At 39.2% G+C, this 12,398-nt stretch overlaps 1 protein-coding gene across 3 annotated transcripts in view; it reads right to left on the minus strand.

Moving 5' to 3' along the window:
• LOC104099391 (uncharacterized) overlaps positions 1-10,565 on the minus strand; it is a 54,827-nt gene extending 44,262 nt beyond the window's left edge. Inside the window, exons 1-3 of one of the 3 annotated variants that reach the window (XM_070199825.1) lie at positions 10,063-10,561; positions 8,228-8,954; positions 903-6,883 (exon numbers count right to left, since the gene is read on the minus strand). In XM_070199825.1, the coding sequence (XP_070055926.1) occupies positions 903-6,883; positions 8,228-8,954; positions 10,063-10,406 (7,052 nt within the window). In that variant the 5' untranslated portion in view covers positions 10,407-10,561. Of the gene's footprint in view, positions 1-902; positions 6,884-8,227; positions 8,955-10,062 lie in introns of all 3 variants that reach the window. The other 2 variants (XM_070199827.1, XM_070199826.1) reach the window with 2 other exon arrangements.
• Positions 10,566-12,398: the final 1,833 nt, after the last annotated feature.

Consider the following 12,398-nt stretch of genomic DNA (forward strand, 5'->3'; position numbering starts at 1 on the left):
TATTATCAGATATTTAAGACTACAAGTTTCAAAAGTCCTCCTTTCTTTCTTAAATTTTGTGCCAAGTCAAACTACGACAAATAAAATGAAACGGAAGGAGTATGTAAGAACATACCCCCCGTGTTAAACACACACATATATATATATACACACATGAGAATGTATTGTATGTAGATCACATAGATACACCATACTTAATGGTGTACGTTAAAACTTCTAAGCAAAGGTAGAATAGCAGAAAGAGTTTGAGCATTTGATGGATTTTATAATCCGACAGCACGGGTACCAAGTTGCTAACTCATCAAAATATTCTTTCCAAATAAATTGCAGTGAAGACTCCCTGCTAGTAACAGATTTTATGTGTTAGATTTACTCGACTACACTAAAATATCAGTTACAGTGAGTATGTTGATTATGTAACACAATTTTCAGTCCAGCCACTTTTTTAGGAAAAGATTCAGCATGATGATTTTTGGTGTTGATATTTAAATGAAAAACTGCTGTAGCAAAACCAAAAACGACCAAGAATGTACCACTAATTTTATATTAAGTATACCTTTAATACTACAATAGATTGTCACTTCTCATAAGAAGATGACTCCTCGTCCAATTTTTTTTTTTTTTTTTTTTGTGAAACATGATCTACAACCTACCCCTAGGAAATAATGCTGCTTTTACATAGTATTACTTTCTACATCATTTTCTGACTATTCTCAGAGAAAACAAACCAATGATTTTACCTTTTATATTGTTTTACAATTGATAGCATTATACTTGTGCCTAACAACTTCTAAGGAGACCTAATTTGACTGAGAGAAACAAGAAACTATTTGAGATCATCAAGGATTAAGTCACTCACGCACGACCATAAGAAAGTTGAGTGGATGGATAAATACACACACCTGATAGGCTCTCTCCAGGAACCATCACGAGTTAAAACAAAAGTCGCTTTGGAGATTGCTTCTTTGAAGGAGTTGTCCTCTTCCATCAAATATCTGATATCTTGTAAAATGGCTGAGAGTAATCCATCTTGAGAAACAAACTCAGGCATGTGAGTGATTACATAATGTTTGAAGAAGTCCGCCTTTGTAGGTTCTGCAACTTCTAAGTATTTATTCAAGATAATCCTTTCCTTATCTGATTCAATTCTCAAGAAATCATCATTCAATAGATCTTCATGTACACCATTTGGTTTTAACCATTTAGTTAACCTACTCAAAGATACCATTTTTCTGCTCTTGAAAGACTCAAACATAGGAATCTCTTTGATGATAACCATATGAGTGCCATTCATTGAATCTTCACAGAACCACTTCAACTGGAGAATGTAGCTCCTAAGTTCATGCATTTCTCCCTCCAATGCATTAGTAAAGAGCCCCTCGATCTTTTCTATTTTCACAGCTGCAGCCAATATTGCATTTAATATACCACTTGCAGTCGGAGGCTGGACATAACATATTAACTGAGGATGGTCTATTGGGAGGTCACGCCTCAATATCAGGCATCCAACGCGCAGCAAAAGTGATGACATATTCTCACTCCAGCCACCATCTTTGATCACATTGGAATTTTCCACTAGCTGCAGGAGACGATTGTTTAGAACAGGCAAAATAGGCCACTTCGAAAACAAAGAGAGATCATCACAACAAGACTTGAGATAGCTCCACAGCAGTCTCATCCAATCCAAATCAGGATGTCCTTGACAACAAGGGACCCAATTCACCTGTTTCGCCAGCTGCCAGTCTGCTGGGAGTAATTGCACGAAAAGCCTCTCAAGCAAAGGGCAAGTCAAGAAAGTAATGTTAAAATCTTCACTTTGGGCTACTTCACTTAACTTGTCATAGAGAAAAGCAGAGATCCCAGAGTCTACAAGTTGGTGGGGAAGAGAATCCTTAAGAAGACCATATCCATCGCCGTCAGCAATATAAATTTGATCACTCTCCCCCCTCTTCTGAAATTTTGTGAACAAACCATTGGAAAGAGGTATCAGGGGTAAGCCAAAGAAAGTGCTAGATTGAACTGGAGTTCTTAGGTCAAGCAAGCAGTATTCTAAGGTTAACATCACAGCATTTCTATCTCTAAATTCACGATTCCTCCTAATTAAAAGAGTGCGGAGTAGTTGAGGTGTAAGAAAATGCAGTCCGGGGCATATCTCCTTAAATTTTTCCACAAGAGCCTCGGGAATGGTCGCCACAGGCAAACCAGCATCTGATAATGCATCCACAAGTTCCCTTGCCTTGTCAAAAGTGAAATCTGGAAAAATTGCTTGCTTCGTTGAGATCCATTGTCCACCTCTGGCTTTTGTATACAACACTCTAAGACCAGAACCAGAGATGAAATTATAGAGTTGCCGCACCACTGACACCCATGGTTCATATCCCATCTTGGTTGGCCAAAAGGAAAAGAATGAATCACATGGGCCAATTTCTGAAGCAACTTTCTCAAGCATATAACCATAAGCCGGAGCAACGACATCTTCAAGTAGGTACATATTCCACTCAGAGCGCTTCTTCCCACCCCCAGCCATGTCATTGCCAAACCATATATCTCTTCGGTTGGATGATAACTCAAAATATGCATTGACATGCACAGGAAGCCCAGTAATGACTGGCAGTGGCAAAAAACAGAAGGCACGACCCTCAAAATTCTCTATAGCACCAGTTGATGCCACTGGGAAGTCTAGCAATTTAGGAGTAATGAGATCAGATTCATCAAAATCACCATCCAAATCTCTTTCAGTTTTCTTTGTGTGTAAACAAGTAGCAACACATGCCCAAGGAATAGTGTTATGGTACTTATCAAGGTTGGCATGACTATTCTTACCTCGAATAAAGCCTAAGCACTCACTAGTTAACCACAAATGTGCACGACCATCAGAAGTGCTCTTCTCGGACACCACAATCTTATGACACTTCCATGGCAAGTCTATATTCACAGACTTACATAATTGGCTGAGGAACTGAGCTTTATTAATTTTGTCATGCCGCTTCCCATACATAAGACTGAAAACCTGATGATTTGGATCACTTTCATCCTCAGAATCACCTACATCTTGCTTGTCAACACAATGTAGCAGTTGCATTTCACTATTAGCACCTTCTTTCACAAAAATCGATATACTTTTCACGTTCCGCAGGAAAAGCAATGTCTCAGAGACAACCTCCGAAAAGGAATGAAATAGTGCTAGGACATCATCAGCTGTGTACCCTTCTTTCTTTATTTGGCTTCTAGAAGCAACACTTGCACTCCGAAGAGGAAAACGGAAGAGGGTTCCAGGGAAAGAATGTTGCAGATCACACCCGAAATGCAGAAATGGAGAAAATTGGTCAGGAAATTGTTCTAATATTCTTCTGCCCGCAAATTTGATCCGCAGGCCAGGATGTGAAGGAGATATCCCGGGTAAATTGCAGGCATGTGGGTCAAACATGACAATATTTTCTCCCGAAACAAAAGTTGGTATATCTGTGAAGTGATAAACACAATTAAAGCCCAGCCCGAATCTTCCAATGGCAAATGGTTTCTCTAGTTTAGTTTCTTGACCTATACGAGAGATTGCATACAAATCTTGGGGAGTAAAAACAGAGTCATTGAAACAGTACAAAGCAGGTCCCTGCCAATCCGCCATTTCAGGAGAGAGAACGGATGAAGTCCCATATTGAGTTTTATCCAATAAAAAAGTCACCTTTGAAGCATTAGCATCCTCGGCATTTTGTACCAGCTCAAACAGAGTCCCAGGTCCATCTGCATACATTTCAAGTATATGTTTAAGCCTGGTTGTTAATGCTTCATGCTGCCCAAATGCTTCAGCAGCACCAGACAAGCTCAGGTTCATGGAATCAGCACTTTCTGCAAGCAATATCCTTCGAAGAGAGCGTACTCCTAGTTTCTCAGCAACATCATTAGAAATGTTTCCATGCACAAATCTATGGACAGTTTGACTTGCATTAAAAGCCATTGTAGATGAACTACCAAACGAGGAACTAGGATCTTCTGAATCAAGCAACCAGGGAGCGTCATTGTATACCAAATCTGTAGCAGAAAGTAATCTACATGACACATCAGGCAGGTAGATCTTAACTGGATCTTCGGAAAACTGAACTTCAGAAAGATGTTGTGCAATTAATATAGCAGCCCTGATTTCCTGAGTATGCAAGGGAACGGAACCTTTCCTTACCGCCATTCGACTTAATATATTAGCATAATCATTAGGACACAAGAACTCTCGGATGCCCAGCTCCAGGAATAGTTCTTTGAAAACTGCCAAATCCACAGGTATAACACGCATATAAGGAGCCAAATGAAGAGGGCCATTGAGGACAACCTCATCAGAGGTCGCAAATCCATCTCCAACCCAAATCCACCGACTTCCCTCTAAAACAGCCTTGACAATGTCAATTTCATCTGAAGCAAGCATGCTCATCAATATAGAATATATCCTTGGCATTGCTAAGGCCAATTCCTTCCTTAGCACTGGATCAGTAACAACCTCACTATTTTTCCCAAGCTCAAGAAGCTGTGCAGCAATTACACTTCCTCCAGGTGGAGAAGACCAACCTAGTTGACTAGATAAAGCTGAAGAAGAGCATTCTCCATCCAGCATGCGCATGCTTGCAGAGACAAGCCACAAGTCAGAGTATAATCTCACAAGTTTAGGAGGAGCAACCATGGACGAGACAGCAGGCCATGGTAAAGACCGATACGGAGAAGAAACAAGAACCGGGCACCAGCATATCAACCGAAGATCACTCCAGAACTTTTCTAAGTCAGATTTAACATAACGAGGTTTAAAAGCGTTTGTGGCTCTTGAGAACATTCTATTAATGCTTCCTTGATCATCCTTGGTTGGATCAGATAGCCACTTCAATGCATTCACTTCCAAATATGAAAGAAGCACTTTACCTCTAGAATGAGCAATTTGTGGATCGGTATGCATCAATTTTTCCACCCTTCGAGCACTTTGTATCACTGTCTCATTGGACACGGTTGTCCTGAGACCCAAACCTTGTAAAATGTCTAGAATACCAGATTCCTGGAAAGCACCATAAGGAAAACTATCACAATCTTCTAATAAAGCATATAATTCCTCATTTCTTGGATCATACAACACCGAAGGACTTCTCATGGAGCCATTAGACGTAGGGATAAAGTCCAAGTTCCTCAGATTTTCTTTAAAATGTGCATCCTCAACACAAAGATGAGGCAGCTCTCTCAAAATGATAACCATGATGTTGTCACGAACATCAGGATCCAGCAAATTGACCCTATCTAAGACGTGCTTCTTGTAGAAGTCTGCCTTCCTCATACGTTCAATACCGAGATATCTATTTAGCACCTGTTCTTCGGTATTTGAAGAACTACTAATGAACTCAGCAGAAAGGAGAGATGCAGAACACTCCAGGGGCGGCAAGTATTTTTGAGGGTTTACTAAATCAGAGAACTGAAAACTTTCAGAGCACTCTCCACCATAAACTCGATAAACAGGCAACCTCTTGCAATTGTGTAAGTCGGAAACATCCATACAATTGCAAATATACCACCTTGGATCCAGAAGAAATCCACGAAGCTCATCTCTGTCTTCCACTTCCAGATGTTGAAGAGATTCTTGTGTTCTCTCACTTGAAGAGACAACATCAAAGATAGACTTCAGAACACCGCCACCATCAGCATCACAGACATAACCAGATAAGTCTGGATACTGAATATCATGACTGTGATCTAGTATCTTGCATCCTATCTTAATCAGAACATGTTGCATTTTATCAGACAAGCTTTCTGCATTCAGCAATTTTAAGTTCCTAGATGGTCTATACAAATGCCCCGAAGCTGATGGTAAGATAGGCCAATCACCAAAGAGACTTAACTCTGCACATCGATCTCTAAGATAACGCCAGAAGAGCACAAACCATGACAAAGTTGGATGGTTAGAACAAGACCCAGGGTCCCACAGAACTTTAGTTTTATACTTCCATTCAGCAGGGAAAATTTTGGGTAATAATTGAAGGAGATCAGTAACACTAAAAAAACTAAGGTTTGCACCAGATGCCTTTGCAACAGCCATCAGTCTGTCCAACAAATTGCAAGGGATTCTCCTGTCGATTACTCTACCAGAAAGGTTATTAAGAAGTGTGTATTCCAAATCGTTGCATATAAAATAAGAGATTCCCTTTGTCGGTTCAGACAATAAACCAAAGTCCCCATTTGCTAAAGGAAGTAAAGGCAAACCAAATGCATGTATGCCAACATCTGTATCAAGGAGGTCCTCAAGGCAATACTCTAACAGCATAAGCCTGTTAGATCTGTCAATCTCAATTGCAGATTTTCTTTCCCTAAGATAATGGCGTACTGAATCCGGTGTAACTACTTTCCATTTAATAGAAGTAACACAAGTCACAAACATATTAAACAATCTATTTGGCAAACGAACAACAGGCATGCCTAGCTGGACGAGTGCCTGCTCAAGCTCTTTGCTTCTTGACAACTCGCTATCATGAAGAAAAGCTTCTCTTGCTGAAACCCAGTTTCCACCGTTGACGTTTGAATATAAAACAGGGTACTCAATGATGTTCCGGTAGATGTGCTCAACTAAAACATTCCATGGCTCTTCAAATGAACCAGTGGGCCATAAGGAATAGTAAGTCTCAGTAGGACCAAGCATCTGTTGCACGCCCAGTAGTAATTGAGCATAACTAGGAGCTACAACATCTTCTAAGAGAAGCCTGTTCCAAAGAGAACGAATTCTTCCAGATCTGTCCATATCAACTCCATACCAAATGCCTCGACGATTCGAGGAAACCTCAAAGAATCCATTAATATGTGCACTTAATCCAGTTTTGACAGGTAAAGGCAAGAAACAGAAAGCCCGGCCTTGCTTAAGAACATCATCCTACAAAATGAAAAATAAACGACGACAGAGAGCTTAGATGAGTAGGCACTTAAACTAACAAATAGAGAGGCCCTGAGCCAGTGAGCATAAACCTTGCAATCAAATAATTCTCAATGGAGGGAATCGAAAGGAAGCACAGAAGTCTACAGTCTCCCTAAATTCTAAAGCCAACGCTTGAATTTCAAGTAATACATGTTACAGTAAACTAATACTCAACAAGTATACCGGAGTCCTAAAATACGGTTATATAAAATAAGCCAACAGGTCAAATAAAAGCACAGCTAACTCCTAATATACTTAAATCTATAAGTTGGTTTATCAACGTGATTCCCATCCTCAATCGATTAGATGGAATAACTTCTCGTTCTACCTTAGAAGCAGACAAGACAATACATCTTGAACACCAACTAGGACTAAAGGCGCACCAACAAGCACTGATTCCTAGTACTATAGTAGCACCAACAGTTTAGGTTACAAGCTCAATGTTAAGCACACAGAGGCAATCAGTAGGATCAAGAACCCGCAGGATACCAGAACATGAGCAATATATGACACTTTAATTATAGAAAGAAAAACAGTACATTCGGGAAATCATCGTTCATTTCCGTTCTTTTCATTTTTTTTTGTTTATTAGCCAGCAGGGGAGAGGAATAGGAGAGATATTTCCAGAGAGGAGGTTATCGTCACTCGGAATTTTGAGGATAGACTACCTATTGTATTGTCCAACCAGAAGATTAACAAAGGTCTGGTCGGAGGACTGGCAGAGGTAAAAAGACATTTTACTAAGTACTTTCTCTACTTCATTTTAAATGACATAGTTAATTTTTAACTTTATCCCAAACTGTTTCGTGCCTCTACTTCATTATAAATGGCACACTGCCCTTTTAATGTGACGCAAATTGTTCTATGAACTTCACAAAATAAGATAAATAAAAGGATGCACACCAAAGGTGGAATACAAGTACTACAATCCCATCCAACACCCAAGGGTATGGCCTAATGATCAATGAAGTAGGTTGAGAACTATGAGGTCTCGGATCCAATTCTAGCAAACACAAAAACTCTAGATGATTTCTTCCCGTCTGTCCAAGCCTTGGCGACAGAGTCAGCCGGTACATGAGCTGGTGGTAGGTAGCAAGTATTTATGGAATTAGCAAAGGTCCGTATAAGCTGGCCCAGACACCATGGTTATCAAAAAAAGAAAAAAGAGCACTACAATCTCATCCTTGATCATCTCGTTATAATTCAATGATATCCTCCTTATCTGCGAAGCTTGACTTCACCTGTTTACTTGATTGATTGAGTTGTAACCCATCAAATAACTGGATGCAGAAGCTACATTACCTTAGATGAATTATCTGATATGCAAGCAGCAACCGATGCCCAAGGCAGAAGGTGAATATCAAAGTCTTTTGAAGCTTTCGCCGCAAAAGCACCTATTCTGCTCGATGGTGAAGACAATCTTTGTACTATATAAAACGTATCAGTTCTCTTCTGAGGATGACTGGCATTAACTGCCTCACTCAAGAACTCCAATGAGAAGGTATCCACGGAGGAGTCATTTGAATCAGGCAATTTCGATAGTCTCAGAAGTGCCTGACGATGCCAAATGGTATCACCGCTGACTGTGTTCACAGAGCAGGAATATGTCTTCTGTGGCTCGGCCATACCAACATCCCATTCATACATCTCTATTGATAAAACATTTTTAAGAAAAAGTAGTGAGAAAACTCCTTCCTCGTAAAGTTGTACTAACATTGAAGAGATGTCATCTTCCAAGTAGCCTTGCTTGGAGAGCTTACTACTAGCAGCCTGATCTGCGCTCCTCAAAGGGAAACGGAATAAAGTTCCATGGAAAGGACTTTTCATGTCACAACCAAAAGCACAATATGGAAAAAACTGATCTTTGTACAGTGAGATGGCTGAAGAACTAACATACTCAATTCGTTTTCCAGGATTTGATGCTGAGACATTTGGAAGGTAAACACCCTGGGGATCAAATAGTACAACATACTTTCCACTTACAAAGGAAGGCAAATCAGTTAAATGGTACACCGAGTTGAAGCCAACCCTGGAAGAAAACACACCAATTCAAAGAGATAAGTTGATTGCATTTGTGAGAAACTTAAACAAGATTGAGGAAGAAAAGGGTACAATTTCCCCTCAACCTCTTTGCTGTTTCCTTTTTAAGGAAAAGGTGTAAAAAAAATTTGTGTTTTAAATTTACAACAAGTTTCCATTCTGAATTAATATGATAGCAATTTAGATAAAAGAACGGGAAAAACTCTTCTTCAGAATTAATAACACCTATAGCAGGAATCCTCAATTATAAAAAAAGTAGCATTGTTTGGTTTCAAAATGTTCTTTTGAAGAAAAATAAACACTTCTATAATATAGCAGTTGATATGTTCGCACCTTCTACAGAGAATTACAACTTACAACTCCTTTATTGGGACATAACTACTACTTAAAATTTCATGTTGCAGCCACTTTCTGACCAAAGTTCCTTATAATTTTAGAGTAGCTGTTTTCCACTTTCTAACTTGTTTCCATGTAATCTCAGGAAATTCAAACAAAGACAACAACAACAACAACCCAGTAAAATCCCACTAATGGGGTCTGAGGAGGGTAGTGTGTACGGACCTTACCCCTACCCGAGTAGAGAGGCTGTTTCCGAAAGACCCTCGGCTCAAAAAAATAAAAAGACAAAATGATAAAAAGGAGACAATATTAGTATCACAACAACAATCATAGGATAGTTACGAATTCAAACACAGACAAAATCACAAATTTACGAAATCAGCCTAGTACCAGCTCAAACTCCAAAACTGGTAATGTTTGTCAAGTTCTCATAAATATCTAAGTAGAATTTTGACATTTCAACATCAAAAATACTTCAGATAACACCTTCCCACCATAATTTAACCATCAGCCAAAGTAGCATTTATCCAAGTATACACATTAGGGCACCGAACTTACACAAGGATTTATGTTACATAATGAACTTTTTACACAGTCGGTGTAATTTAACATGTTATAAAAGGTAACATATCATTTATTTTAAGTTACCAATCAATGTTAGTATTAAATATAGCTACCTGCAATTATCTTTTAAGAAACCTGATTATGCGCAATATATTTTTAAAACCATCAGTGTATATTTGAAATGAGGAAATTACCCAAAGCGACCGGTTTTCCAAGCCTGGCCATGCTTGCCGCTGCCCCCAATCCTAGAAATACTAACAAAATCCTCTTCAGAGAAAACGGCGTCGTTGTAAGCCAAAAGCGCAGGGCCTTGCCACTGTCCGAGCTTGTCAGAGAGCAATGACTCAGTCCCGTGATTCCGGCGGTCAAGGCAGAGGCAAACTTTGGTAGCTCCGGCATCGTCGGCGTTCTGAATGAGCTCCTTAAGCACCGTAGTGCCCTCCGGATAATTCAACAGAACCTCTCGGATTCTCCGAGTTAGATCTACTTTCTGGCCGAAATCTTCAAGGAAGATTGACTCCGGCGACGGAGAGTCCATATTATTAGGGATCAAGTCGGCGGTAAGAGAAACTTCTGAGTCAAGTCATTACAAAAATTTGATTTGATGTATGAACCAACAACGACCTACTTGAAGAAGAGGAATATCTGCGGAAAGAGTAAAATGAGGCGCCAAGCCTAACGAGAAATAGCCGATTGTTTCTGATATTTGTCAGCATAGTAGAGATCTGACGTTGAATTTCCTTTTTTTTTTTTTTGGTTGAATATTTTTTTGGGGGGGAGGGGGTGCTAGAGGAAATATAACTTTTTAAATAAAAGATTGAAATTCAAAATTTGTCAAAATTACCAAATGTTAAATAATCTAATATCTACGTAACGACATGATGGGTCATTTTGACTTCTAACCTTTTCCACGATCAACATTCTTGGCAAACGACATATAATCATATTTTGACGATTCCGGCAAGTTCGTATAATAATTTTGGACTTGTACGTATGTTTAGTTTGGGTTCCGGGTGACCCGAAGCCGTTTCGGCGGCTTATAGTTGAAAGTTGAAAAGTTTGAACTTATGAACTTCAAAATTTTGTTTTGATGTTTGATTCTTAGCTTTAATGTTATTTTTAGTGTTTTGAGCCTTCGAGAAAGTTCGTGTTAGATATATAGAATTGTTGGGATGATTGGATGGGGTCTCGGGGGGCTCGGTTGAGTTTCGGGATGGTTTCATGACAACTCTGGTAAGTTGTTCATTGCTCATGCTACTGTGATCGCATTTGCGATAACAGGTTCGCAAATGCAAGGTCGCATTTGCGAATGTCGCCTCACATTTGCAAGATGGGAGGAGCTCAGGCTCGTGTTTTGCGATGCTATGATTTGCAATTGTGATACCGCAATTGCAAAGACAAAGTCGTATTTTTGACTGTGTATGCTCACGGGTGCAATCGCATTTGCAATTAATTGGTTGCATTTGCGAAGATTTCTTTCACATTTCCGACATTTGCAGCTGGAATAAAGAAGGGCTTCGGGATCGATTTGTTCTTTTCCACTTTTGAGACCTATACTTTATAAGGAGACGATTTTGGAGAGAATTTTCTTCTCAACTTCAAATGTTAGTATTTCTAACTTAGTTTTAATTAATTTCCATGATTTTTCATAGATTTTTACCCTTAAATCTAGGATTTCAAAGAATAGAAAATGGGGTTTTGGGTAGAAACTTAAGAGAGCTCATTTTGGGGATTTGGACCTCGATTTGAGGTCGAATTTTGATACAAATCACATACTTGGACTCGTAGGGCTATGCGTAATCTGAATTTGGTCTTGATTTTGGATTTCGACCATCTAAGCCTGGGTTGACTTTTTGTTGACTTTCTAAATTGGGTAAAGATTAAACCTTTTTATATAAGAAAGATTCTTAAGGCTTATTTTGACTTATTTAAGTATTATTTGGCTAGATTTGAGTTGTTTGGAGGCTTGTTTTAAAGGAAAAGCGGTTTGGAGCTTTTGACTAGTCGGGTGAGGTGTGTGTCTTGCAAGCTTTGGTTTGAGAAAACTTTTCCTAATAGGTATTATTTGCTACATACGGGGGTGACATATATGTGTGGTGACGAGTGTATGTGCATGTGTGTAACGACCCGATAGGTTATTTTGAGTGCTTTCTGTTCTGTATTTTTTTGAATAGCTTAATTTGATGATTTATGATTTGCATACGTGGTCCATTTTGATTTTCGGAAAGTTTAGATGTGTTTTTACAAAAGAAAATTCGATTTTTGAGTTAAAAGTTATTGGTTGACCACGGCCAATATTCTTGGTAAACGACCTCAAATTTGTATTTTGAAGATTTTGATAGGTTCGTATGATAATTTTGGACTTGTACGCATGTTTGGTTGGGGTCCCAGGCGACCCGAAGCCATTTCAGCGGCTTATTGTGGAAAGTTGAAAATTGAACTTATGAATACTAGAAATCTTTGAGTTTTGACTCTTGATTCTTGGTTGTAGATTTTATTTTGATATTTTGAGCTTACGAGCGAGTTCGTA

Source organism: Nicotiana tomentosiformis, chromosome 4 (assembly GCF_000390325.3).
Source record: "Nicotiana tomentosiformis chromosome 4, ASM39032v3, whole genome shotgun sequence".
Classification (NCBI taxonomy): domain Eukaryota; kingdom Viridiplantae; phylum Streptophyta; class Magnoliopsida; order Solanales; family Solanaceae; genus Nicotiana; species Nicotiana tomentosiformis.